The sequence below is a fragment of the Empidonax traillii genome, unplaced genomic scaffold (assembly GCF_003031625.1).
Source record: "Empidonax traillii isolate 1590-97213 ecotype Southwest subspecies unplaced genomic scaffold, ASM303162v1 scaffold255:size705445, whole genome shotgun sequence".
NCBI classification, from domain to species: Eukaryota; Metazoa; Chordata; class Aves; order Passeriformes; family Tyrannidae; genus Empidonax; species Empidonax traillii.
In genome coordinates, this window is record NW_020955448.1 from 5,070 (window position 1) to 27,324 (window position 22,255).

Below are 22,255 nucleotides of genomic sequence, written 5' to 3' on the forward strand. Positions count from 1 at the left end.
GTGACCCTCTGAAACACACGGCCACCTCTGGAATCTAGCTGCCAATGGCTTCACTGCTGGAAAAATAACTTTATAAGGAGCTGAGCTGATTTTTCCCTCAGCAGAGGATTTCCAGCAGCTCCTTGCGTGCTCCAGCTCTGAGCCCCTGACCAAGGCCGGCTCCTGAGCATTCCTATCGCTGTGGCTGCTGGAAGGGCACCGGGGAGAACATGGTGCTGTGGGAAGCTTCTGAAGGGCACTGAAGCCAGAACTCTCACCTGTTGTAAGAGCTGGTTGCTCTCCAGAGCTGGTAGGGGGAGTCAAAAGTCTGAGCGCTCCACAGCAGCTGCAGGTCAAATTCGATCCCTCCCAGGTGCTCTGGAGTCATTAAAAAAGACCTGACATCTGGCAGGCTGTGATGCTCCATGACAAAAAGCCCTGGAGGGGGAGGACAGGGAGGTGACAGGTAAGGCAGAGCACGGAGAGGCCCCATGCCATGCACCTCAGCACAGAGGGGCTCCTGGTGCAAAGGGGGACTCATTCTGCTGCCTGTGTTTTCACTGATTTTACTGGTTTTCGCCTCTGTCAGGGTCACTGCTCTCACCTCTGAACTTGGCCTGTGTCTTGAACTCGATAACCAGCCGGCCATCCTCGCGGATATAGATCCTGATGATCTGCAGCCGGGCCGAGAGCACGCTGTCCGTCTGGATCCCTGCAGGGACAGAGGCACTGGGGAGCACACACAGCACAGCCACTCCACGGGTGGGCTCTGCAAGCCCCAGAAGCGTTTGGGAGGGCTCCAGAAGGCATAGTTTAATTGGGATCATCCTCCAGTGAGCCAGCTATAGACTTCCTCCATTATCCATGTGCCGCCTAAGTCTCCCCCGGGCATAAAGAAAGTAAGTATTCTGAGTTCCCCCCATCTGTGAGAGCCAGTGGAGCGTGACTGCAGCCGCCACATAAGTACCCCTGAAAAGTGTCCAAGAAATCACTCCAAACATCCCACAGGGCTCTGATGAAGAGAGGTGTCTTTTCCTGCAGTGCCAACTGCGCCCATGAGCAGAGGGGCTGGGGGAACATGGCTAAGCTGGCACAGGGGCAGGCCTGCCTGGACTCAGCCTGCACACCCTTTCCCTCAGTGGCAGTGCAGAAACTAAGGAAAAGGACAAACCAAGGAGGAGCCAATACTCCTGCAGCCCTCGGACTGCCTCGGGCTTACCTGTCCTCCAGAGAACAGTGTCGTAGAAGAAGGAGAACTCCATCTCTGTGTGATGCTCCAGGGAAGCCCAACCTCTCGGTGCCGTCACGTAGATATAGGACACATAGAGAGGGACGTGGACTGTCAGGAAGGACTGAGCAGAGTCCCGCACCTGGCAAAAAAACCCGAAAAAGGGCATTATGCACCTTCCAAATGAAGGCAGAGGTGACTGAATGTTCTTCACCTTATTGTAGGTACTTCAGACAAACCTGTGTTCAAATCAGGGTCAGGGCTAAGGCTCGTTGGTGCCGTGGGACAAAGGAGCTGTGGGGACAATCTCACCTCAAACCCCCCCAGTTTCCAAGGCTGTGAATTAAAATTCAGCAATTCTGCTTGCTCAGGCCTCCCCCAGGTCTCCAATTGTTATCTGCAGAGTGCAGCTGCACTCTGCAAGCCCCAGAGAGTTCAGGGAGACATTCCAGCCTGGCTGGTGCCAGGCTCCACCGGGCAGTTGTTCAGGCCAAGTAGCTTCTCTGGATTTGTGCAAATAATTGGAGCTATAAAAGGAAAGTTAACAAAGTATTCCAGGCTGGCAGGAATTAAAAGGGATTATGCTGGCCATAACATTCTGACTGGGAATTTAATGCAAGAGCCTAAGGATGATGAGATCCTCACTGGAGTGGGATGTATATGGATAATCCAGCCATGAGAGGGCAGTGAGACACATTGAATAGTGAAAGCTATTAATTTATAGAGCGTTTCTGGCTTTTGCTCTGCCAGTCTGCTAATTAAGAAACGAGTTTAAAAAATCCCATGACCTCACTCTGCTGTGGATCATACACTGATCCGTCTCTGCTCTGTCCTTTGCTCATTTCTATCGGGTGAGAACACGGTCAAAATTGTAAAAGACTAGAGCCCAGTTGGGGATGTTTTGTATTTCCAGTACAGCTTTCTATTAAAAAAAAAAAAATATTTTGCTGATGCTCTGAAGATTAAGAGAATAAAACCTAGGTTAACCTAAGGAAAAGAAATTAATTAAATGCACACAGCACTTTTCTTTCCCAGGTGAAAGGAGGGAAAAGCCACGATCTGGTTGTACAGAGCAGCAACTACTGCTTGAGCACAAAATCTAACAACAGAGGAGGATCTGGGTTACGTGGAACAGCTTTGGATGTGGCCTCCCACCTGGAAGTCAGCGGTGACTGAGCCTCCGCAGACATCAATTAGTTCAGTCATGTCGTAATAAGCATCAAAGGTCCAAATGCAGCTCTTGAGGTTGAGGTGCTGGTAGAGCTGGATCGTCTTGGGCTCCCTCACCGCGGGGTCCAGCTGGTAAGGGCGGTCATAGCCCGGGCCCAGGATGAAGCTGTCGTGGGTCACTTCGTCCAGGAACCCTGCCTCTGGGATGGAGAGACATCAGGACACTGATCCCTCCGCATTTTAAAGAGCCTGAGGTCTCATTTGCACTCTTGAATCATGGGAGCTCCTCTCCCTTGGCTATCCTGGAGGTCAAACTGAATACACACAGGTCTTCACAGGGGAAAAATGTTATAGGAACAGGGTAAGAATCCTAAAAATCCAACTTATGGACCTATTCATTCAAGTTGAAGTTAACCTTTAAGATATGAGGAACAGCTTGAGTATGGAATTATCAGAATGAAGTACAACCCACTGCCCACCACGGAACAAGCATGGATCTCATTCCCTGGAGTGTCAGACACACAATCTGCCTGTTTTTTTCCAGCAGTGAATTTATTTTGCTGCTTCTTGGTGCCTTGTGGGAGACCTCAGTGATGCAGACACAGCGATCCAACCCCGCAGCTCCCTCTCTAACCATGTGGATATCACAAGAGAGATTTGAAAAGCAGAAAATCACAATCTCCTCAAACAGAGCAATGTTTAAACATTCCCACACATGGAATCTCATCTCCAAGGGGGCAGCTCTGGTCACCGCTGTTAGTACAAGAAGATTAATTATTATTTACATGATGTCAGGAGAGCCCAGAGGAAGACAAAGCCACCTCCTCTGCATTTCTTTCCTGGTTTCTACATTCAAGAAGCAAAGTTCAAGGTTACCTGAGATGCCTCTGAGGTCTCTGACAGTGACCAGGTTGGAGCAGACGTGCTGGTGCCTGTAGATGGACTCGGAGAGAAGGAAATGCAGGTTGTGCAGCGGGAGGGTGGAGATGAGGGGCAGCATCCCATCCTGGTGGGGGATCTGCACCGAGATGTGGATCCTGGAACAAGCAGCACATGAGACAGCAGAAGAGAGCAGCCCTGGCAGGCACAGGAGCCTCATGCATCCCCCACAACCCACAGCAGCACAGCCCTGATGTTTAGTTTCAGTCACGTGAGCCTGATGTTTAGTTTCAGCTACACATCTGCTCCTTAAGCATTCCACTAGCTCCCAATTCCTGAGGGGAAGGGAGAGTGGGAGTACTACCCTGAGCACTCCACGCTGCAGAAGGGATGTGGTTTCACACACACACATTGTCCTCGTGATCCCAGGCACCTCTGTAACCCCGGGGGTGCTGGTGAAGGCCTGCAGCCCTCACTTCTCCAGGCTCATACCTGTTGGGATGCTCCTTGTGCTTGACATCCAGGTACTTGAGCGTGGCAACGAATGACTGTGCCTGGAACCCTCTGGCCGTCCCTGCCACCACAGGAGTGTGACAAATGGCACTGTCTGTGCCTATGATCACCACGTTGCTCCTCAGGGGGGTCCCCACGTGGCCAGCCTTGTCCACAGCCTTGGCCACACAGCGCACGTGGAACCGCCTGCTGAAGTAAATGCTGTCCAGCACCTGGGGGAGCGAGGAGGGAGAAACAAGTGGTGCTTTCAGCAGGCTCAGGGAATAACAGTGCTAAAAAAACAAACAAAAAGAAATCCCCAAAGAAGCAGCACACCAAGTCCCACACCCGAGGAGACTGTATGCTTTCATCTCCACGCTCCCGCCGCTCCGCCGTGCCGGTACCTTGTGGTTCACACTGGTGAAGGGGGTGTTGTCAGTGATGGTCTCGAAAGGCGACCTGGCTCCGTTCCCATCCGTGGGAGCTGCCACTTCCCAGCTGAACTGTATCGAAGACTGGTTGATCCCGGCCTCGCCGCAGCGCTCCCTCATGACGGTGTACTTGGGGAAGTGAGGGTCACAGGGGGTGACACAGATGAGGGGGTAACCCGGGGAAGGGGATTTCTTAGCACCCTCCTTGGTCACTTCTTCCACCCGGTCGTAGTCAGCCAGGGTGACAACCTGCAGGGATGCAAGATGGCAGCACTCACCTGGGGCTGATGGAGGGGATGGAAAAAGCCGTCCTTCCCTTCCACCCCGTCACTGCAGCTCTTCATTTAATTCGATTTAATTTATTCCATTTCATTTCATTTCAGTCTGTACTTGAAGGGCTCTAAATCACATCTGCTGCAACAAGCGACTCACCACTGGAGGTGCTGGGAGAATCAGGCTCCCTGCTGCCTCCTGATCCAAAATAGTCACTGTTGCAGTGCTGGTGTCTCCAAGAACTGCTTCCACCGGATCATCTGGGCCCAGCACCACAGAAAAGGACTCGTGCCATTCCCGGTCTTCATTGGACATGATCTCCACCTTAAAGACGATGTGGCTCACACCTGGGTGAGGGAATGCAAGAAAAACAGAGAAAACTTGATTCATCATCAGAGACTGCTCTGAAGTTCTTGTGAGAACCCTGCAAAGCTGCTGCTCCAGGCTGTGGCTGTGGAGACATTATGATAAAATATGTATTATAAATTTTATTGCCACTCATTGCTGCTAATACTTTAGCCTTGACTCCACAGGAGTCTGCTCTAGACATAAAACTCCAGCTATGACAACTGATCCAATCGATAGATTTACTAGCAGATGCCATCTGAGGATTAATAATGGCTGTCTTGTAGCTGTCTGGACTAAAAATCTAGGATGCAAAGCACATTCCCACCCCTGCTCTCTCTCACACCAGTAGTGCGCAGAGCTGTTTGGTGAAGGCTTCTTGGTCCAGCAACATGCTCTGACCTGTTCCTAACAACTCTGTGTTGACACTTACACCCTCTGAGGATGACTTTACCCTCGCCTGCCAGGTGCCAGTGCTTCCTCCTCTGGTCTGGTCACCCTCCATTAAACACGTCAGCTATTTTGTATAACAATATTACAGCAGCCAGAAGAGGAAGGGGAAAAGGACACATCTAGTGTGAGGAAAGGGGAAAAATTTTGCACCCCACCTGTAACACACTGAAGAGCTGGACAGGTCTTTCTTCCCACAAAGACTGTGCCGAGCCCAAGAGCAAACCCCAAATCAAATTTAACACCCAAAACCTAAGGACATATTCTACCTTCTTACAGTCACTGGGAGAAGTTATACTGGTGTTGTGCCGTAAACCTCACGCGACAACTGGCATTTTCCAAAGCTCCTGAACGTTCTGATGTGCACAAAATGTCCCTGGTCACGCACCCACCTCTCGCCCTCCCTCCCAGGACCCTTTACCTGGGCTGAACTTGAGCATTCGACTCTTGGGATAGTAATCCACGCCGGCCTGGGCGGAGCCGTCCCGGGTGCTGCAGCGCACTTTGGAGGTCCTGTTCTGGTCCCCTCTCCGGACCACCCTGATGTTCAGCACGGCTACACCCTCCGGGCCCGGCGGCTCCCGCACTTGGTACGCGGCTTCTTCGAACTCGATGGTGGGGGCTGAAGGAAGAGCAGTGGAGAAAAAGCCCCAGGTTTGCACACCTGACTGATCCCAGGTGGAGGACACTCAGCACCTGCGGTGAGAGAAGCTCAGCTCCTTTTAGACTCATCTACACACCCTCAGAGCAAGGGGCTCCTCAAAGTGGGGGTCAAAATGGGTTGAGTGTGATTTAGGGCAAAATCCAACAAGTGTATTGAGCTACAGTGGATGGCAAATTATTCTCCTGTCCCCGCCTCCCGCTGAACCACAGGCCCTCCAATCCATGCCGTGTGCTGGTGCTGCAGTCACAGCAGAGGAGCCTGCCACCCCCTTTTTCTGCACAGATCTCTCCAGGCTATGACGCTGTGCAGGGGAAGCACAGCAACTCCCCATGGAACTGCAGGGGAATGGGAAACAGGACAAACAGTGGGTTCAGGGACTGTTATTCACCCCTCCCTTCAGCCCAGCCCAGTGCACACCACTGACCTGCACACAGAGCTGTGACTGGCGCCAAAGGCATACATGTTTGCCAAACTGAACCCAGAACTGTTGCTGGGACTGTGCTGACTCCCTCAGAACCACAACAACATCCTTGCTGAGCATCTTCCCTTACCATCTTCATCATTGGTGACAGTTATGGTTGTCATGTCCACCTTCCCAATCCTAGCTCCGCTCCAATGGTTTCCAAGGGGGCTGCCGAGATAAACCTGGAACTGCTCTTCTGGTTCAAAGGCAGAATCGTCACTGACATAAACACTGCAGTTCTTCACCTAAGGCCAAGTAAAGAAGAGAAAACAGCAAATACTGATAAATCCAATGAAGCCATGCAAAGGCCAGGCTGTACTTCCCTATCCAGGGTTTCATGTCTGAGTGCTGTCCATCTGGAAGAAACACTTTTATTTTCAGGGATGTTGCTTCAGTGTGGACAAACCCCACTGTCACATGATGAGACACAGCAGTGAAGGCCCCTCCTTCCACAAGCCCACAGCTCTCTGCTACAACAACCCTTTTAACACACAGGATTTGCATTTTATGACTTAACCAGTTTAATCACGAAACAAACAACCCCTTCACTGTCAGGTCATATTGCCAGGACAAGAATTTGTGTCATCTATGAGACCAGTTTGGACAGCCTCTGTCAGCTCCCTCTGGCGATGCAGAGTCGAAGAGGAGATCTGAGCCTCTCCAAGCCACGTCTGTTTTATTCCCCCCCCAAGCCAGGTTCTTGGGCCAAGCTCACCTTCTCCCCTTTCAAGAAAGTGATGCGAGACTCCTCCGCGTTCCTCCTCTCCATGAAATCCTCCATGACCTGCGCTGTCTGGCTCCGGGTGTAGCACCTGACAGAGGACTCATAGCTCAGGTCCCCGGTGCGGAATATGGGAATGTGCAGAGTCCCCTGCTTTTCCTTCACCGTGTAGGTGTCCTTGATGAACTGCATGCTGGGCACTGCAGCGGGTCATAAAAAGAGCCAGGCAGTGCTGAAGCTCCACAGAGAGCCAAGAGGCTGGGATGGACCAGATGGAGATGCCAGGAGTAACTTACCATCTTGGAAGATGTCACTGATGGCCACGATGGCTTGGAACGGCTTTGCCAGCTCGGCTCCGTGGGGTGAGCTGAGATAAACAACAAATGTCTCCAGCCCTTCTATCACTGGGTACTGTGCGTCGTCCAGGATTGTCAGGGGGCAGAACTGGGAGGAAGGCAGAAGTCCTGCTGTTAGGGGTGCAAAGATTTCATCCTTCCCAGCACTCATATTTGGAGGTCTAATGTAAAGCCATTATGTCAGGCATATCATGGCAGATATGCACAGAAAGACTGCAGAAGCGTCATCAGACAGAGCAGACTCATCAGGAGTCCAAGCGGCTCCTCACCTCTTCGGTCTTGCCTGGCCTGAACTCTATTTTCCTGGAGCTGGGGACATAATCAACTCCCGGGCTGGCAGATGGAGGGTCTGATGTCCGAGTGGCACACCACACAGAGGTGGGGGTTGAGAGATCAGGTCCCTGGCGGAGGACTGGAATCTCAATGTTTCCTGCATCACCAATTGCACGCAAGAGAGAACAAGGTGAGAAAGCAGCCAGGTACACACCATAAAACCACTCCTTTCCCTTTAGCACCCCCTTCTCCTTTCACTACTGCTCCTGCTCCCGGCCCTCCTCACAGGGGCAGAAGGAATCACAGAACCCCTCTGCATATCTCGGACAGGTGTGTTTCTGTGGAAGCCCCCGCTACCATTCACCTGCAGCCTCGCTGACGGTGAAGGTGGCGTTGCCCAGGAACACCGTGGAGGCATCGTTGGGACCAGTGATGAAGACGGTGGCTGAAGCCCGGCTGCCGACACGGGCGTTGTCTGAGGCATCGGCCAGTACGATCTCGAACTCCTCTTCCTCTTCGTATTCACTGTCATCGATCAGCATCACGTCACAGGTCACCACGGTCACACCCGGCCCAAAAACGATCCGGTTCTCATCCGCCATCCCCCGGGACTTGAAGTCAGAGCCGGATTCCAGCATATAAAGGCTGCTTCCCGTGGCGGACTTGGGGACGGTGTAGCAGATGGCAGACACGGTGCTGCTGGTATCCCCTAGGAAGCAGCAGAAAAAACCTCATAATTCTATGGAAATACTTTTCTTCTATTTCGTGGAGAACTCTGCCCTCTGCCACTGTCCCTCCCGTGGGGCTCCCTCCTGGCTCGACCCACCTTTCCTCTCAACAGGAGCTGAGAGGAACCCAGTGCTCTCGCTGACGTGGAATGTCCTCCTGTCGAACTGCAGCGTGGGCTCGTCCTCGGGGTCGGCGATGGTGACGGTGGCCCGGGTGACATTCCCCAGCAGAGCATAGGCCGGCATGCTGAGCTCCACAGAAAAGCTCTCCGTGCCCTCAAAGATGTCATCGTCATTGATAACGACGGTGCAGGCCTTGGTGTCCTCCCGCTCCTCAAACTGGACCTGGAAGGCAGGAAGCCGGCTGCTCTCCTTGGACTGGGGTCTGCAACGTCCTCGGTGTTTTTATCACTTTTCATCAGTTCTTTGCTCCAGGCCTGAGGGCAGGTATGGTCAGACCGTCCCCTTCCCGGTGTCCCCGGCCTACCTGCCCCGCATACTCCACGTAGTCCTGCTGTCCCGGCTGTGATCCGGAGCCGCCGGTGGCTGTTCCCTGCTCGGTGCGGCACAGGACAATGGCGTACTGGTTGAGGTTCCCCACCCGCCTCACGGTGACGCTCACGGAGCCGGAGCTCTCTCTGACCTTGTAGCTGCAAAGGGACCAAGCAGATACAAATAACAGGCTGAGCAGCAAACCCTGTGTGCTTATGTGATACTGAGCACCACGGACTCAGGGTGAGCGTGGCCTCCATGGAAAATCCGAGGGACACTAATAACCAGGGACTTGGGCAGAGGGCAGCCGCTCCGTGCTTTAGCCCAGCAGGCCCCTCTCCTCATGGACAGAATTTCATTCCCACATTGCAGGGCCCAATCACACTTACCTGGTGTGTGTAAAGCTGAGGAGAGACCACTGAATGTGGAAGACATTGCCACTGACCACGTTGGGTTTGCTGTCCTTCACTAGGAACTGAAAGCTGTCCGAGGTCTCCTGAGCCTTCTCCTCATGCATCACGTACCAAATGAGGCCCTGGTTCACCTCCTCTGCCAGGAGGAGACATCCAGTGAGCCAGCACAGAAATCCAACGGCAGTTTTATAAATCACCGCAAGGATCGGGGGTCTCCACAGGAGGCAGTTACCCCCTCACGTCCCTTCCTGTTGGAGGGCCCCTCAGCCCTGCGAGAGTGAACTTTCCACACATTGCTCTGCACTGCTGGCTACACATCTACCAGACCTTGTGAGGATCTACAACTCTTCTTTACTGTCCCAAGTCAAATCTCCAGCTCTAACAAGTCTGGAGAACCTGGGTGTGCTACAGGACACAGGTTGGCATCTTTTAAGAAATCGCAAGATTTCTGCAACTGAGAGGAAAGCCCAACGCTTATCTTCTACACACTTTGGAGATTTGCCCCTTGTCTTCTCCCTTCCCACCTTTTCTTTTTCCTTAACATAATGAAGGAAAAAAGCAGCAGGACACAGCCCAGCTCCATACCCTGTGTGAAGGTGGTCACAGCTGTCCCTGGCTTCAGCTTGTGCTCCACATGACCATTTCTGGGACCAGCTGTTATCTCGTAGATCAGCTGTTTGTCATCTGTGTCAGGATCTGTCACCAGTAATTCCTTCTTAGTGATGAGGTTGGTTGCCTGGATTAAAGCCAAACCAAGGGAGTAAAACTCTGGAGCTCCAGCAGTACAAGCCTGCTTGACTGTTCACACAAAAATCCTAACCATCCCTCTGTCAAACTGTTCTCCGTGAGGGCAAATCTAAGGATGTGAAAGCAGGGAGCAGTGTGAACAGACAGATACCCCACAAGGCATTTGACAGTGCAGGAAGAATTCAGATTTTGCCTCACATCTGGCGTGTTTAATAAAAAAAATCAATGTGTGCCTCAAAGAAAAGCAGATCCAGAAGCAGTTGCCCAGCCCTGTGTAGCTGGGGCTAAAAGCTAGGACAAAGCTTTTGGTTTCACCTGAAAACCTCTGCTCCGTGAACTGTGCCGATGCTCAGGTGAGGCCTGGCTTTGCCAAAAGCATTTGCAAACAGCCTCAAGTTGAAGAACTTGCTCAGGACAGTTCAAGCTGCTCTGGGGAGCCTTCACTAGGGCCTCTTTCAAATGTCCTCACGTGGATCTGACTCGGTTACACCACATTTTGCTTTCTCTTCTAAAAGAAAATGCCTTTAACAGCAGGAGAGAGAACTGAACTGCCCGAGGCTGCACAGGAGTGCTTTTCCTTAACTCAGGAATTTGAGCTGAGATAGCCACTTCTTAATACAATTTCTTACTGCAGTGTCTTCCAACCTTTTTCCTTAGGAAGAACCAAAGTGTTTCTTTGCAGTTCATGCTGGGTCCTCAGAAACAAGCCGAGAGAGACAGTTTCCTGGGGTTTTGTTTGGACTTCAGCAAAACAAAGGCACGCCACAGCAAGAAATCCCTACACCATATCCTTGGAAAGCCATGTATCTCTGCCATGGCTGCTGCAGAACATCATCAAGACTTCTCCACCATCAGCAAAGCTGAAAATATACGCTGGGGTGGAGGGATTTTCTCTATCACAAAAATAAGACTGCTGAGGGATCAGGACGTTTACCTGCGAAGCTCCTTCCCCCAAAACAGCCTAAGAAACAATCCAAGCTGAGCTCAGACAGGCGGTTACCTTGCCATCCCTGTGCTCCAGCCACTGCAAACCCAGGTTGGTGACCACCTTGGGTGTCCCGTCATCCACAGGGAGAATGTCCACTTGGAAGTGCTGCGGTGCTGCTGTCACGACCTGACAGAAGTTCAGTGAGACAGACGTTACTCTGGGAGTCAGCACCTCATCCACCCAGGCGGATCGAGGTCTCCCTCACACCCCATCTCCCGCCCTTACCTTCTTCCCCCCGTCCTCCACCAGGAAGAAGGGGTTGGTGCCGTCGGACACGGTGAAGGTGAAGCGGTCCCTGAGGGAGTTGCTGCCGTCGTGGCTGTAGCTGATGCGGTTCTGGTAGATGTCCCCCATGGTGAAGGTGGTGGCCTGCTGGTGGCGCTGCCCGCTGGTGCTGCTGCGCTCGATCAGCCCGTGCCGGGGCGGCTGCACCACTGTGAACGTGACCGACTCCACCTGCGCCGAGGACACGGAGAGGCAAAGCTCGGGATGTGGCCTCAGCACCAGGACAGGCGTGTCCTTCCAGCCGGGAGAGGGGCTCCCTGCCCAGACAGCTTCCCTAGCGCAGTGTCCCCAGCCAGGCCTAATGCAGCCCCACACACCAAACGGGTTCCCCCTGAGCCCTGCCCTGTTCTTCATCCCTCTCCCGAGGTGGTTCTCTACAAATCATCACACCAAACTACTGGTTTGGCTGGTCTGAGACGGCTCCCAGCCCTGTGACGGCTCTGTGAACGCAAGAGCAGCCCCCCCATCCCGCAGCCATTCCAGGCAACGTGTCCCTTGCCACTTCTGCCGGTGCAGAAGCAGCAAAACCCCTTAGGGCAGGATTTTGGCTCAGGGCACTAACAGGCAGCCAGGAGAGCTCTTACTGCAGGGAAGCAGCAGTGAAGTAGAGCCAGCCCTTCAGCCAGACCCAGGAGGTGGAAGAGGAAATGTCATTGGCATCTATGCTGGGCATAAACTCAGTGTCAAGGCCAGGCCTAAGTCTTCAAACACAAGCCCATTTTCCTGACAGCCCAGATGTGCAGCAGGAGAGGGGAGGGAGGAGGCACGGGGGACTCCTGCCTTACCTCTGTGTCAGCATCTGTTGCTTTAAGCTCAAACTCGGTGATGGTTTTTCTCACTCCTTCCTGAACTGTCATCCCGAGGCTTTGCACTATGGGTAAGGAGTCATCCACGGGGTTTATGGTGATGTCAAATGTCTGGCTCACCTGGAATAAAAGGAGAAAGCTCTTGTGATGAATTCAGCCCTCCAAGAGTACAACTCCACTGCAAGACCAGTGATCCCCAGTTTGGGTCACTTATTTCAGCCCTGTCTAGTGAGTACATCTGAGTTTCTAAGCCCAGATCATGTGAACGTGACCTTTTCTATCCCTCCCCACTAATTAGTTCTCCCTCTTTCTGTGGTATTTATGGGCATCCACTTTCCCTCCCTCTCTCACTCTACTTTGCCCCTCTCCCTCTATGTGCAGCTATGATTTTCCTCTTTTTCTGAAAGTAGGAAGGAGACATTTCCCAAGGGTCTGACTGTCGTCACTACGTCGTCAGTGCACCGGATCAAAGCTGAGCTCCAGGAACAATTGGCAAGCAGCTGAAAACCAGACACTCAGATCTTGGTAAACCAGTCTCGGGAGGCCGCAGCGCAGGTGGCTCCCTGTTCCCTGCACAGGGCTCGCTTCTTTCCCTGTGGGATGGAGGAATTCTCAAAGCAGAAGTAAGAGCGGCCCTCTCTGTTCTTACTTGGGCAAAACCACGCTGGGACTCACCTCATTCATCCCATCAGACACAGAAAAGGTGAAGGCATCCATGTGCTTTTCCATGTCACTGGTGTGGATGTACTGGATGCTGCGAGAGGCCAAGTCTGCCTGGCTGAAGGAATTAATTCTCATCCCTGGAAAAAGAATAATAGGGAAAAACATATAATAGAAAGAACAAGACAGGGGAAAAAACAAGACAAAACTATAGGCAGCTGGACATATCTGATCTGTCCCGTGAACCTCATCTGAGCCAGGGTTTTAGCTGGCACAGAACTTCCTCAAAACTCCTTTGCAAAATCAAGTTCAGGTTTTTTCCCAGACTTATGAAGGCACCTCCCACTGTCAGGACACCCTGCTGGGGATGGGCCTCTGGGGGCTGAGGGGGAGAGAAGCTGGGAGAAAAATGGTTCATGTAACGCTTGGACTGTCACCGCTGGGCAGGACTAACCCAACCATGGCAACGCTGACTATGACCCAAAGGTCTCCTGGCCTCCCAGCAGTTTTCCAAAATGCCTTCCAAGCCTCTGCTCTCTCTGCCCTTCCTTGTACCCCTGCCTCTAGAAAGACTAAGGCCCATTTGCAACAGTGATTTATAGTGACATCTTTACAGGCCATTAGGTGTGACACAGCCACAGAGAGGGACATGACAAGCATTTTAAAAAGCACTTGAGCTTTTTAACTGTCACTGCTGGGTTTGACAGTTTTACTGCTGTTAACAACAACAAACACCCCGACAAAAAGTTTGCCACCAATCCATCACCCGAAATGGCTACTGACAAGTATAGGCCACACGACAAAAGATACCAGGATCCGGTACAAATAAATGAGCCAAACCATCATGATCAGCCAAGATTTCCTCAGAGCTCATGAGCTTTAAGGGTTTGGGTTCTCTTTTGAACACTCCAGTACTCTCTCCTTTAGGTTTAGGTCATTTAAATCACGAGAACAATTCCTCCCCAGTCTGTGACCCTCTGTCTTTCTCAGTCCATCACAGACAGGAAAAAGCACAGAAATCAGAATCATCACATTTTAAATAACAGGAGGAATAAAATCCTTAACCCAGGTCTCCAAAGTACAAGATTCACTGTTTAGTTTGCAGTTCAGACAAAAATACTGCAAGTTTTTCATTTACTCTCAGCAGGGGGTTTGCTTATTATAACTTTCATTCATTATTCCTGCCCTTTCAACGTGAGAGGATGAGGCAAACCACACATTAAAACTTAGCTGTACAGGGACTGCCTGTATCTTGAAAACACACGCAGCAGATAGTTCCACTTTAATCTCATGTTAATGAGAAATCTAATGCTAAAAAGAAATATAATCTTAGATGAGTATAATTAAATCAGAAGAGCATATTAAATGACAGCAGAGATTTAGATTGATTCATCAGAGAGGGGCAGCACACTCACACTGTCAGCAGGCACAGAAGGCAGCTCTAAAATTCAGATCACATTTGCAGGAGTTCCACAGGATTGAGCAATCCCCCTCTCTGAAGGACCAGAATTCATTATCCAGCATATCCATCACACCCCAACGGAGCTTCCTTTTAAACTAACTCCGTGGATAGTTCCCTTCCTCTCTCCAAGGCACAGCTAGGGAAAGAGGCTGGTTTTTAGGGATCAAGGAACATACTGGCCAAGAGGGTGACAGAACGGAAAACAAGTTGTCTGTTCCCCAAGGTGGGTTCTGTTTCCATGGACATTAAGGGGTGGATTCTTTGGGGCACTGTGCTATTCGCAGCAAAGGCTGAAAGCTTTCCTGTCACGCAGAAGCAGCAATAGGGGCATACATTCTCCCAGAGGCTGAATAAACCCTCACCTGTGATTCTCAGGCTGCCTTGCCTCCACTCACCTTATTCTCCAACTCTCTGGGCTAATGACCACATGATTCCTAACTGGAAACTGAACTCCGTGCTGCAGCCTCCAAGCACATTTTTCCTGCAGTGAATCTTTAGGGGTCAAAAGTCTCGCTGTTCCAAAGACCCGACGGAGTAAAACACTTCCCTGCTCACCTGGGGAGGCCACGTGCTCCAGGTGCCCCAGCTGTGGCTGCCGAGTGACCTTGTACAGGAGCTGGGTGGGTTCACTGTCCTGGTCAGTGGCCGAGAGCTGGAGGGTTGTGATTGTCTTTGCTGAGTTCTCGTCCAACACCAGCCCTTTGTTAGTGATGATGGAGGGGGGAAATCTGTCCTCTGGAAGGGTTAAATACAAAGGTGAGTTAGGAGGAATTGAGGGGATGGTAACACTAGAATGTCTCAAAGACAATCTAAACTGCATGAAGATATTAAGGGGAATTTTTCTGCCTGTTCAGTGAGTTTGTCAGAAGTCAGAGAACTAATCCTTACACCCTCAAACTCTCCCCAAGTCCCTCACTTCAAAGGCCTTTGAACTGACAGCGCATCAAAACTCCACCTCAAGAACTACATCTTCACTTGCCATCCACGTGGGATGGGAACCTGTGAAGTCGTGGGCTCTGCAGCAAAGAGAACATAACTTCAGCACTGTCTTTTACCTAACACCCGGATATGGAAAACCTGGTCCGTCAGTTCGTTGCCGTCTGCATCGATCACGTCAAAGGTGAAGGGGAAATTTCCGCCGGGATCCCCTTTCTTGTGGCTGTAAACCACTTGCCCTGGAGAGAGGAACAGGAGAAAAGAGGTGGTTTGTTACAGGCTGCATCATTTCATTCGTAGTTTGGAAGCAGGCACCATCAGCTGAGGGACTTTGGCCTTGACAGAGCTCCTGGATTTGGGTTTCATTACTTTCCCTCTTGATTCTTTTTCCCTGCTGAGAGAGACTTTTTAACATTTGCTTAATGACACGTTTTTCTGCTCTGCTCTAACAACCTTACTAAACTTCTTTCCCTCTGCCTTCCCTGCTTCAGGTCATCCTCCCCCTCTCAGTAAGGATCTCAGAATCACGGGCTATCTCAAGTTGGAGAGGACCCATAAAGGTTCAACTCCCCGCTCCTTGCAGGACTACCTAAACCAGCCACATATATTTGCACTGCCTATCTAAAATCCAGCACTCTCACCTTGGTTTATATCAGCCTGGGTGAAACTTTTGACGGGTCCTTTGGCGGAGATCTGGATTGGGTTATCAGTCTTGCTCAGCTGCAGATGGCCCCTGCTGGGATCACTCCTCAGGACAAATCTAAGTGGCGAGTCCCCTGAATAACCAGCTGCTGCTTTCAAGTGCTGAGCTGTGAGAGGAGCTGCAGAGCCTGCACCGGGGAGAGAAGTGCACAGTCAGCTTCAGCCAGCCCAGCAAAGCGACTGGTTTAGACTGGACTAGATCCAGCACTACCAAGCAATGCCATTCTCCTCATACCAGCTGGGAGCTGCAGGTCCCTGTTGACAGCTAATGTGGGTGGCTGCTTCTTGGGCAGCTCCAGGGAGAACTCCAGCTTCCCCGCCTGTGTGTAGAGCCCATCCGTGACGGAGAAGCCAAACTCGTCTGTGTGTGCTGCTGCACCGCTCCGGGTATAAACGATCAGCTCATCCAGAATGTCCTGGTAGGTGAAGGAAGAGCCCCTGGACAGCACATGCCCACGCTCCGGGGGCTCCGCCGTGCTCTGTCTCCTGCGGAGGTGACCTGGCAAAAACAGATGGATGAAATGATGGGGATAAGTCAGCCTGCTGGGGACACGAGCCTTCACTGACACCCTGCCTGGCTTTGCCACTGCATGGCAATGCCACCTGACTACAGGAAAGGGGGGAACACATAGGGAACTTCCCAGGGAAATGCATGAAGCCCCCTTTTCTCCTCCCACAAAGAATGAGGGACAACTCTCAAACAGGACTGTTCTGAAGCACAATCCCACGGCTGCTGGTCCAAATGTGCTTTAACCAACACGCCAGGCTCCTCTCTCACACTGGGGGCTGTTACACACGCAGGTAGGAACACACTGACGCAAAAAGACTCCCTCGCCCTCTCAGCTTGTCAGGACTTACCATGCTCAGGACTTTTGCTCACCACGATGACCAGCTCACTGTTCTGGGTGTCCAAGTCCTGCAGGTTGAGGGAGGCATTGGTGACAACCACTCTTGAACTCCCCTGCACTCGGACAGGCTTCAGCACCATCTTGGGGGGCTCATCATTCTGTCTCTGCACAAAGACACACAGCCAAAAAAGGGAAATGAACAGAGAGAAAAGGCCCACCTGAATGAAATATAAGTTCCCAAATAACAGCACTGGTGCTGACATCACCAGTCTGTCCAAATCTAGCCCAAGTGTAGTAAAGTTTGCACTTGCAAAGTGTCTGTGTGAAAGGAGAGGGCTCTGGCAGCCAGGGAGCACGGGTGTACCTGGATTGTGATGTTGATGCTCTGCACCTCAGACTGGCTGAAGCCATCGCTCACATAAAAGCTGAAAACATCACTCGTGGGCTCAATGCTTTCATGGACACTCTGGAAGTAGTAAATGCTGTTCTCCAGAACATCTTGAAGGGAAAAGGATGCGTCTGTGGTCCCAGCAGACTCGCTCTGTGGGCCAAAACTCTCACCTGCAAACCAGAAAATCACTAGTGAAGGGGTGTTCTGATAAACTAAACATAAAAGCATCAGGATTAGGAGAAGAATGGCACATGGTAAAGGCTGCAGAAGGATAGATGTTACTTCCTACAACATGGATTTCCACATCTTTGAGGAGAGCAAACTCTGCTGCATTAGAGTGGAAGCTGCCTTCGGGAAGCTGCAGTTTTAGGTGTGGCACAGGTGATCCCATCCACGGGATACGACAGGTATGATCCTGTTGGGACTACAAAGCAGCCAGCAGGAAGGGGAGAGAGCCAAGCAGTTTACCTGTCTTGGTGTTTTGGATGTAGCCGTACATAGGCAGAGTGACCACCGTGACCCTCAGGTCTTCCTTGGCAGCAGTATCATAACCAGCAGTTAAGTGGTGACCAGCCAGCAGTGGGATCCTGCCCCCCTCATCCACCTGGAAAGCAACAGCACACAACACAAATCCTTACTGGACAAGGCTGCCTCCGAGGAAAAGGCTTGCCCGGGTTCTGGAGCGCCGTCCCATCCTCCCCTAGATGTGTTAGGCAGGAAATCAGCTGGGAGGTGGGGTGGGATGGGAAGAACAAAGCCTGCCTGGCCCCCAAGAGGAGCCTGTGAGGGCTTTATCAGGGGAGGAAGGGAACTGGCAGTCACTCTGACCTCTTGGAAGGCAGGAAAACGCATTTCTGGCTGAGGAGAACCTTTTGAAGGCAAGGGAGGGGGAATGCAAAGCTGGAAAGGAGGGAGGTGGTTTCAAAAGGCATCGATATGCTTTGTGTGAAGTGCTGTCAGTCCAAAGCACCAGGTGTTTTCTGACCTTACACACAGGCTGGTGAAATAAGGGATGAAATATTGGACAGGGATAAGTCCAACTTGTTCCACTGATATCAACAGGACGCCCCAGGCAGAACCAGCTCCTGAGTGTAAGCGGAGGAGGTTCAGAGATGCAGGTGGACTGTCAGCCTACCCTGGCCTCCAAGTGACTTGTTAACCCTTTGCACTCATAGCACTGCATGTGCAGAACCCGATTTTTTCAGTGATTTCCCCCCTGGTCCAGGAAAACTGTCCAATTCCTCACTTCTAAGCCATTTTTCTCCCTGTTTCCAGTACCCAGGGCAGCCACTTACAGTGATGTGGTCAGCAAAAGCAATGAGAGATGGCAGGGTGTGGGCAGGTGTGATAGTGATGGTGAACATCTGCCTGTCCAGTCGGTTGTTGTCAGCATCAAGAACAGCGAAGTGGAAGATGTCCGTGACGGGCTGATTGCTGGTCTCAAACGTGGTGGAGTAGCTGTGGAATCAAACACAGCCCAGGTTAGAGAGTCCCACTGACAGTCAGGAAACTACACCCTGTCCCAGCAGTCAGAGGTGAGCACACACCTCCTGCAGGAGAGGTGGTATCTCAGTTCCCAACCCTCCCTCATGTTCATTCCCTGTATTCTTTTAAATCACTGGTTTAGGTGTTGCCTACCTAAAGGGTCACCATGACATCAGAGACACAAAAAAAATCCCCCTAATTTGAAGCTACACTAACCACTGGCATTTCAGACACGCAGAAATACCTAATTCTGCACACAGAAAATGCTCTTGTCCATAATCCCAGAGGAGACAAGAAAGGAAAAAATACCTTTGAAACATTGCACTAATGTAACATAGCCCAGAGATCCCTGGGGAAAACCCATGGAGCTTTTATGGCTTGAAGGAGAATAGCTCTTTGCTACCTGATCCTCTGGCTGTTGATGTCCTCCATGGTGAAATTATAAACCTTGGAAAGTTCTTCATCGTGGGAGCCTGACATCCGTAAGAGGGTTCCATATGCAGGCAGAGAGATCAGCTGGATTCTTATCTCCGAGTCGGGAGAATTGTTGTCCTGAACACGAAGGAACAAACCAAACCAAAACAGGCAAAATTAGCCATTGTTTTCCCCCACTAAAAATGGAAAGAGGAATAAGTGTTTTATAGGGAACTGCATCTGCATAGCTGGGTCAGATCCACGGATGACATAAACCTGGTATTTTCATTTTGAGAGTACTTCATGCTAAAATAAAAGCTGATTTTGCCTCTTTTCAACTACATTAAGTGCAACCACCTCTATGATATCACAACTCAGATGTCATCTATCCTGAAAAGAATTTTTGCTGGTTGGCTGAAAAACGAGACCCGAGCAGAAATCACCATATGGGTCAGGAATGAAATCCTCTTTTCCCTAACTGTTCTCTTACTGAGATGAAACCTGAACAACTCTCAGCCTTCCTCTTTTAAGAGGAGAACAGGACAGACCCCAGACTTTTACCCAGAGGGATCCCTTGGAAAAAGCATCCCCAGTCATCTCTCTGACAGCCACCACCTCAGATCTCTCCAGCCTCACACCTGCACTGCCATCTCAGACCCAAACCCCACTGTTAATGCACTGGCTGCCAAATCATCTGCAAGGAGTAAAGCACCTTTCCTGGGAATGTCACCAGTGGGATAACTCTTGTACAGCACACAACCCCTGGGACCAACTCAAGCCACCAAGCAGTGCAGCATCTTGGCCTGCCTAATCGTTCCCCCTTCAAATCTGCCCAGAGAAAGAACCAGGCAATTTTGGAAGATGGGTGAGGGGGTTGAAATTCTCTAAGGATTAACACTTTGCAAATCCATGTGCTTTATTAGCAAGTCTGTTTGATAGAAAAGTCTGGGATTAACTCTGTTCTCATGTTCAGCATAGCAGTTCACCTCTGTTACAGTCAAACGGGGATAGCCTTAAATCCCTGTGGGATGAAAGAGTCTGTTATCCCCCTTTTGGCAGCAGTGAAGACTCGGGCTCTCTACGCAGAATCCACGCTGACAGCAGGGAGCTGTGCGGTGAAGGGGCTGTAGGGGACAAGGGAAGGGAAACTGGCAGCATTCCCTGGGCTCAGGAGGAGATAAAAACTTACAGTGTAAGCGAGGTGCAGCCGAGAGAGAGTGACGGAGCCTTTACTGGCCACGGCGAGGGCCAGCAAGCAGCCCGGCACCAGCTGCGGGCCGTCGGTATCCAGCAGGGACACTTCCACCCTCAGCACCGTGCTGACAGTGGTGACGCCGTCGGTGACAGAGATTTCCATGCTGTCCTCTGCTGCTGCTGAGCCGTCGTGCACGTACTGCAGAGCGTTCCGAGTGACGTCCTCGTAGGTGAAGGTGTCGCCTTCCCAAAAGCAAACAGCACAAGTCAGGAAGACTCTGCTCAGAGCAGGAATCCAATCCGAACGACCTAAGGCCCCAATTTAGCAGAAGACTTAATCAAGTGCTAAACTGGCATTTAATCCCATCCTTACAGGGCTGTGAGTTATGAGGACATTCATTAAGGAGCTGGCAGGGCAGAGGAAAAGCTGTAAACTTCCCAGTTCCACAGACACAGTGACTCCTCCACATTCTCAGGGAGGGCACCGATCCTCCTTTCCTTCCCATCTGATTTCTGAGCTCATAGCTAAATAAGGCTTCCTTATGGATGCATCCATATCTGCCAGGGGCATCTGACTCTACTCCTGGTCAACTAAACCAGCCACGTGGACAGGCACACACTTGCACTGAGGCAAACTCCTACTCAGCTCACCTGCTCTCATGAGCTCCTGCACTCCTGCACTGTACTTGAGCACAAGGCCATGATGGGGAGGCTTCACCAGCTCAAAGAAAAGACCCTCGGGAGCTGTATCCGTGTCGCTCACAGCCAACTGGATCCCTGTGCCGGGGAAAGAGAGCGTGGCTTCAGCTTCCTCAGACGCTACGCTGGGAATATCCCTCAGGGTTTGTGATGTGTTATTGCGATTGGAGCCAAAACCCGTGTAATTCAGTCAGTACACGACAAGTAAAATAATTCTGGAGCTGCCCTAGGCCAAGAGTTGCTGGTTTCATGGAAATAATTAGTCCCCTGACGATGCCCAGATCAGAGGACTTTTTGCTACTGTGGCTCACAAGTGACCCCTGTGCAAACCCTCGGCTTAGGGGAGAGATGTGCAGATGTTCATAGAGCAAACCCCCAGAGAACCTCCTGAACCGAGCAGCAGCGGCTCATCCCAAACAACCCGGCCCCACACTCACCAATGGCGGCTCTGCCCCCCTGGCTGACCTCCAGGAACGGCGCCGCGATCTGGAAGACCGGAGGCTGCTGCTCTGCAGAGAGCAGGTGAATGACAAACACCATCTCTGGGGTTGTGTGTTCTCCATCGGACACTGCACACAGACAGAAACCAGGGCTGAGCGTTTTAGGGATGGGTTTGCAGGGACTCTCACACGGGAAATTCACCTTTCTGTACAAAACCACCACCCGACGTCGCTGACTTCTCTCCCACCTTTCCAAGCCACACCTTTGTCTATGGACACACAGTTCCCACCTGACAAGAGCATTTATCTTTGCCCCTAACTCAACTCCTCTAAAACTTCTGAAACTCTGTGTGTTTACATCCCGCCTCCCACAGACCTATCAGGTGTGCTCCTGAGTCAGAACATGCCAGAAAGCACACGGAAAGGGAGGGGTGTGTTAAACAAGCAAGTAGTTTACTGTGGCAATTTACTTGCAGAGAAGTGTCTCTACGCTGTATTAAAAAAACACAACAGCATAAAACTCCTTGTTCACACTGGGGGGAAACAGGAATGAATCAGGCTTTTAGGATGGATTCCAGAAAACCACTGGAAAAATATGTCTCCACTAAAGCTGCAGCTCAGCTTCTATAAAACACTGCTGTGACTCAGATGAATTAATATTCCCCAAGCACGTGTTTTTCCAGAAATTCCTACTGAGCACCCATAGGTGTGCCTGCAGCAGATGAAATGCCAAGGAGCAGCAGGCAATGGGAAGGGCAGATGGATAAAAACTGCTTTGGCCAGGAAGGAACAAGCGGTTCACGTACCTGTGAATCGGAAGTTCACGGACTCTGGGAGACCT

General features: G+C 51.3%; 1 protein-coding gene across 1 annotated transcript in view; it reads right to left on the bottom strand.

The window, feature by feature from the left end:
• The window catches only part of FRAS1 (Fraser extracellular matrix complex subunit 1), a 94,800-nt gene that overhangs the window by 4,125 nt on the left and 68,420 nt on the right, over nt 1-22,255 (bottom strand). Inside the window, exons 34-68 of the mRNA XM_027889196.1 lie at nt 22,221-22,253; nt 21,412-21,543; nt 20,927-21,052; nt 20,271-20,518; nt 19,071-19,219; nt 18,478-18,640; nt 17,651-17,786; nt 17,156-17,352; nt 16,802-16,955; nt 16,179-16,442; nt 15,883-16,071; nt 15,361-15,480; nt 14,861-15,040; nt 12,859-12,983; nt 12,163-12,303; nt 11,318-11,548; nt 11,105-11,218; nt 9,943-10,093; nt 9,334-9,493; nt 8,940-9,102; nt 8,551-8,797; nt 8,089-8,433; nt 7,721-7,881; nt 7,392-7,539; nt 7,090-7,295; nt 6,463-6,619; nt 5,669-5,869; nt 4,612-4,799; nt 4,153-4,428; nt 3,749-3,981; nt 3,254-3,414; nt 2,363-2,577; nt 1,199-1,349; nt 584-691; nt 258-417 (exon numbers count right to left, since the gene is read on the bottom strand). Coding sequence (XP_027744997.1) covers nt 258-417; nt 584-691; nt 1,199-1,349; nt 2,363-2,577; nt 3,254-3,414; nt 3,749-3,981; nt 4,153-4,428; nt 4,612-4,799; nt 5,669-5,869; nt 6,463-6,619; nt 7,090-7,295; nt 7,392-7,539; nt 7,721-7,881; nt 8,089-8,433; nt 8,551-8,797; nt 8,940-9,102; nt 9,334-9,493; nt 9,943-10,093; nt 11,105-11,218; nt 11,318-11,548; nt 12,163-12,303; nt 12,859-12,983; nt 14,861-15,040; nt 15,361-15,480; nt 15,883-16,071; nt 16,179-16,442; nt 16,802-16,955; nt 17,156-17,352; nt 17,651-17,786; nt 18,478-18,640; nt 19,071-19,219; nt 20,271-20,518; nt 20,927-21,052; nt 21,412-21,543; nt 22,221-22,253 — 6,133 coding nt within the window. The remainder of the gene's footprint in view (nt 1-257; nt 418-583; nt 692-1,198; nt 1,350-2,362; nt 2,578-3,253; nt 3,415-3,748; nt 3,982-4,152; nt 4,429-4,611; nt 4,800-5,668; nt 5,870-6,462; nt 6,620-7,089; nt 7,296-7,391; nt 7,540-7,720; nt 7,882-8,088; nt 8,434-8,550; nt 8,798-8,939; nt 9,103-9,333; nt 9,494-9,942; nt 10,094-11,104; nt 11,219-11,317; nt 11,549-12,162; nt 12,304-12,858; nt 12,984-14,860; nt 15,041-15,360; nt 15,481-15,882; nt 16,072-16,178; nt 16,443-16,801; nt 16,956-17,155; nt 17,353-17,650; nt 17,787-18,477; nt 18,641-19,070; nt 19,220-20,270; nt 20,519-20,926; nt 21,053-21,411; nt 21,544-22,220; nt 22,254-22,255) is intronic.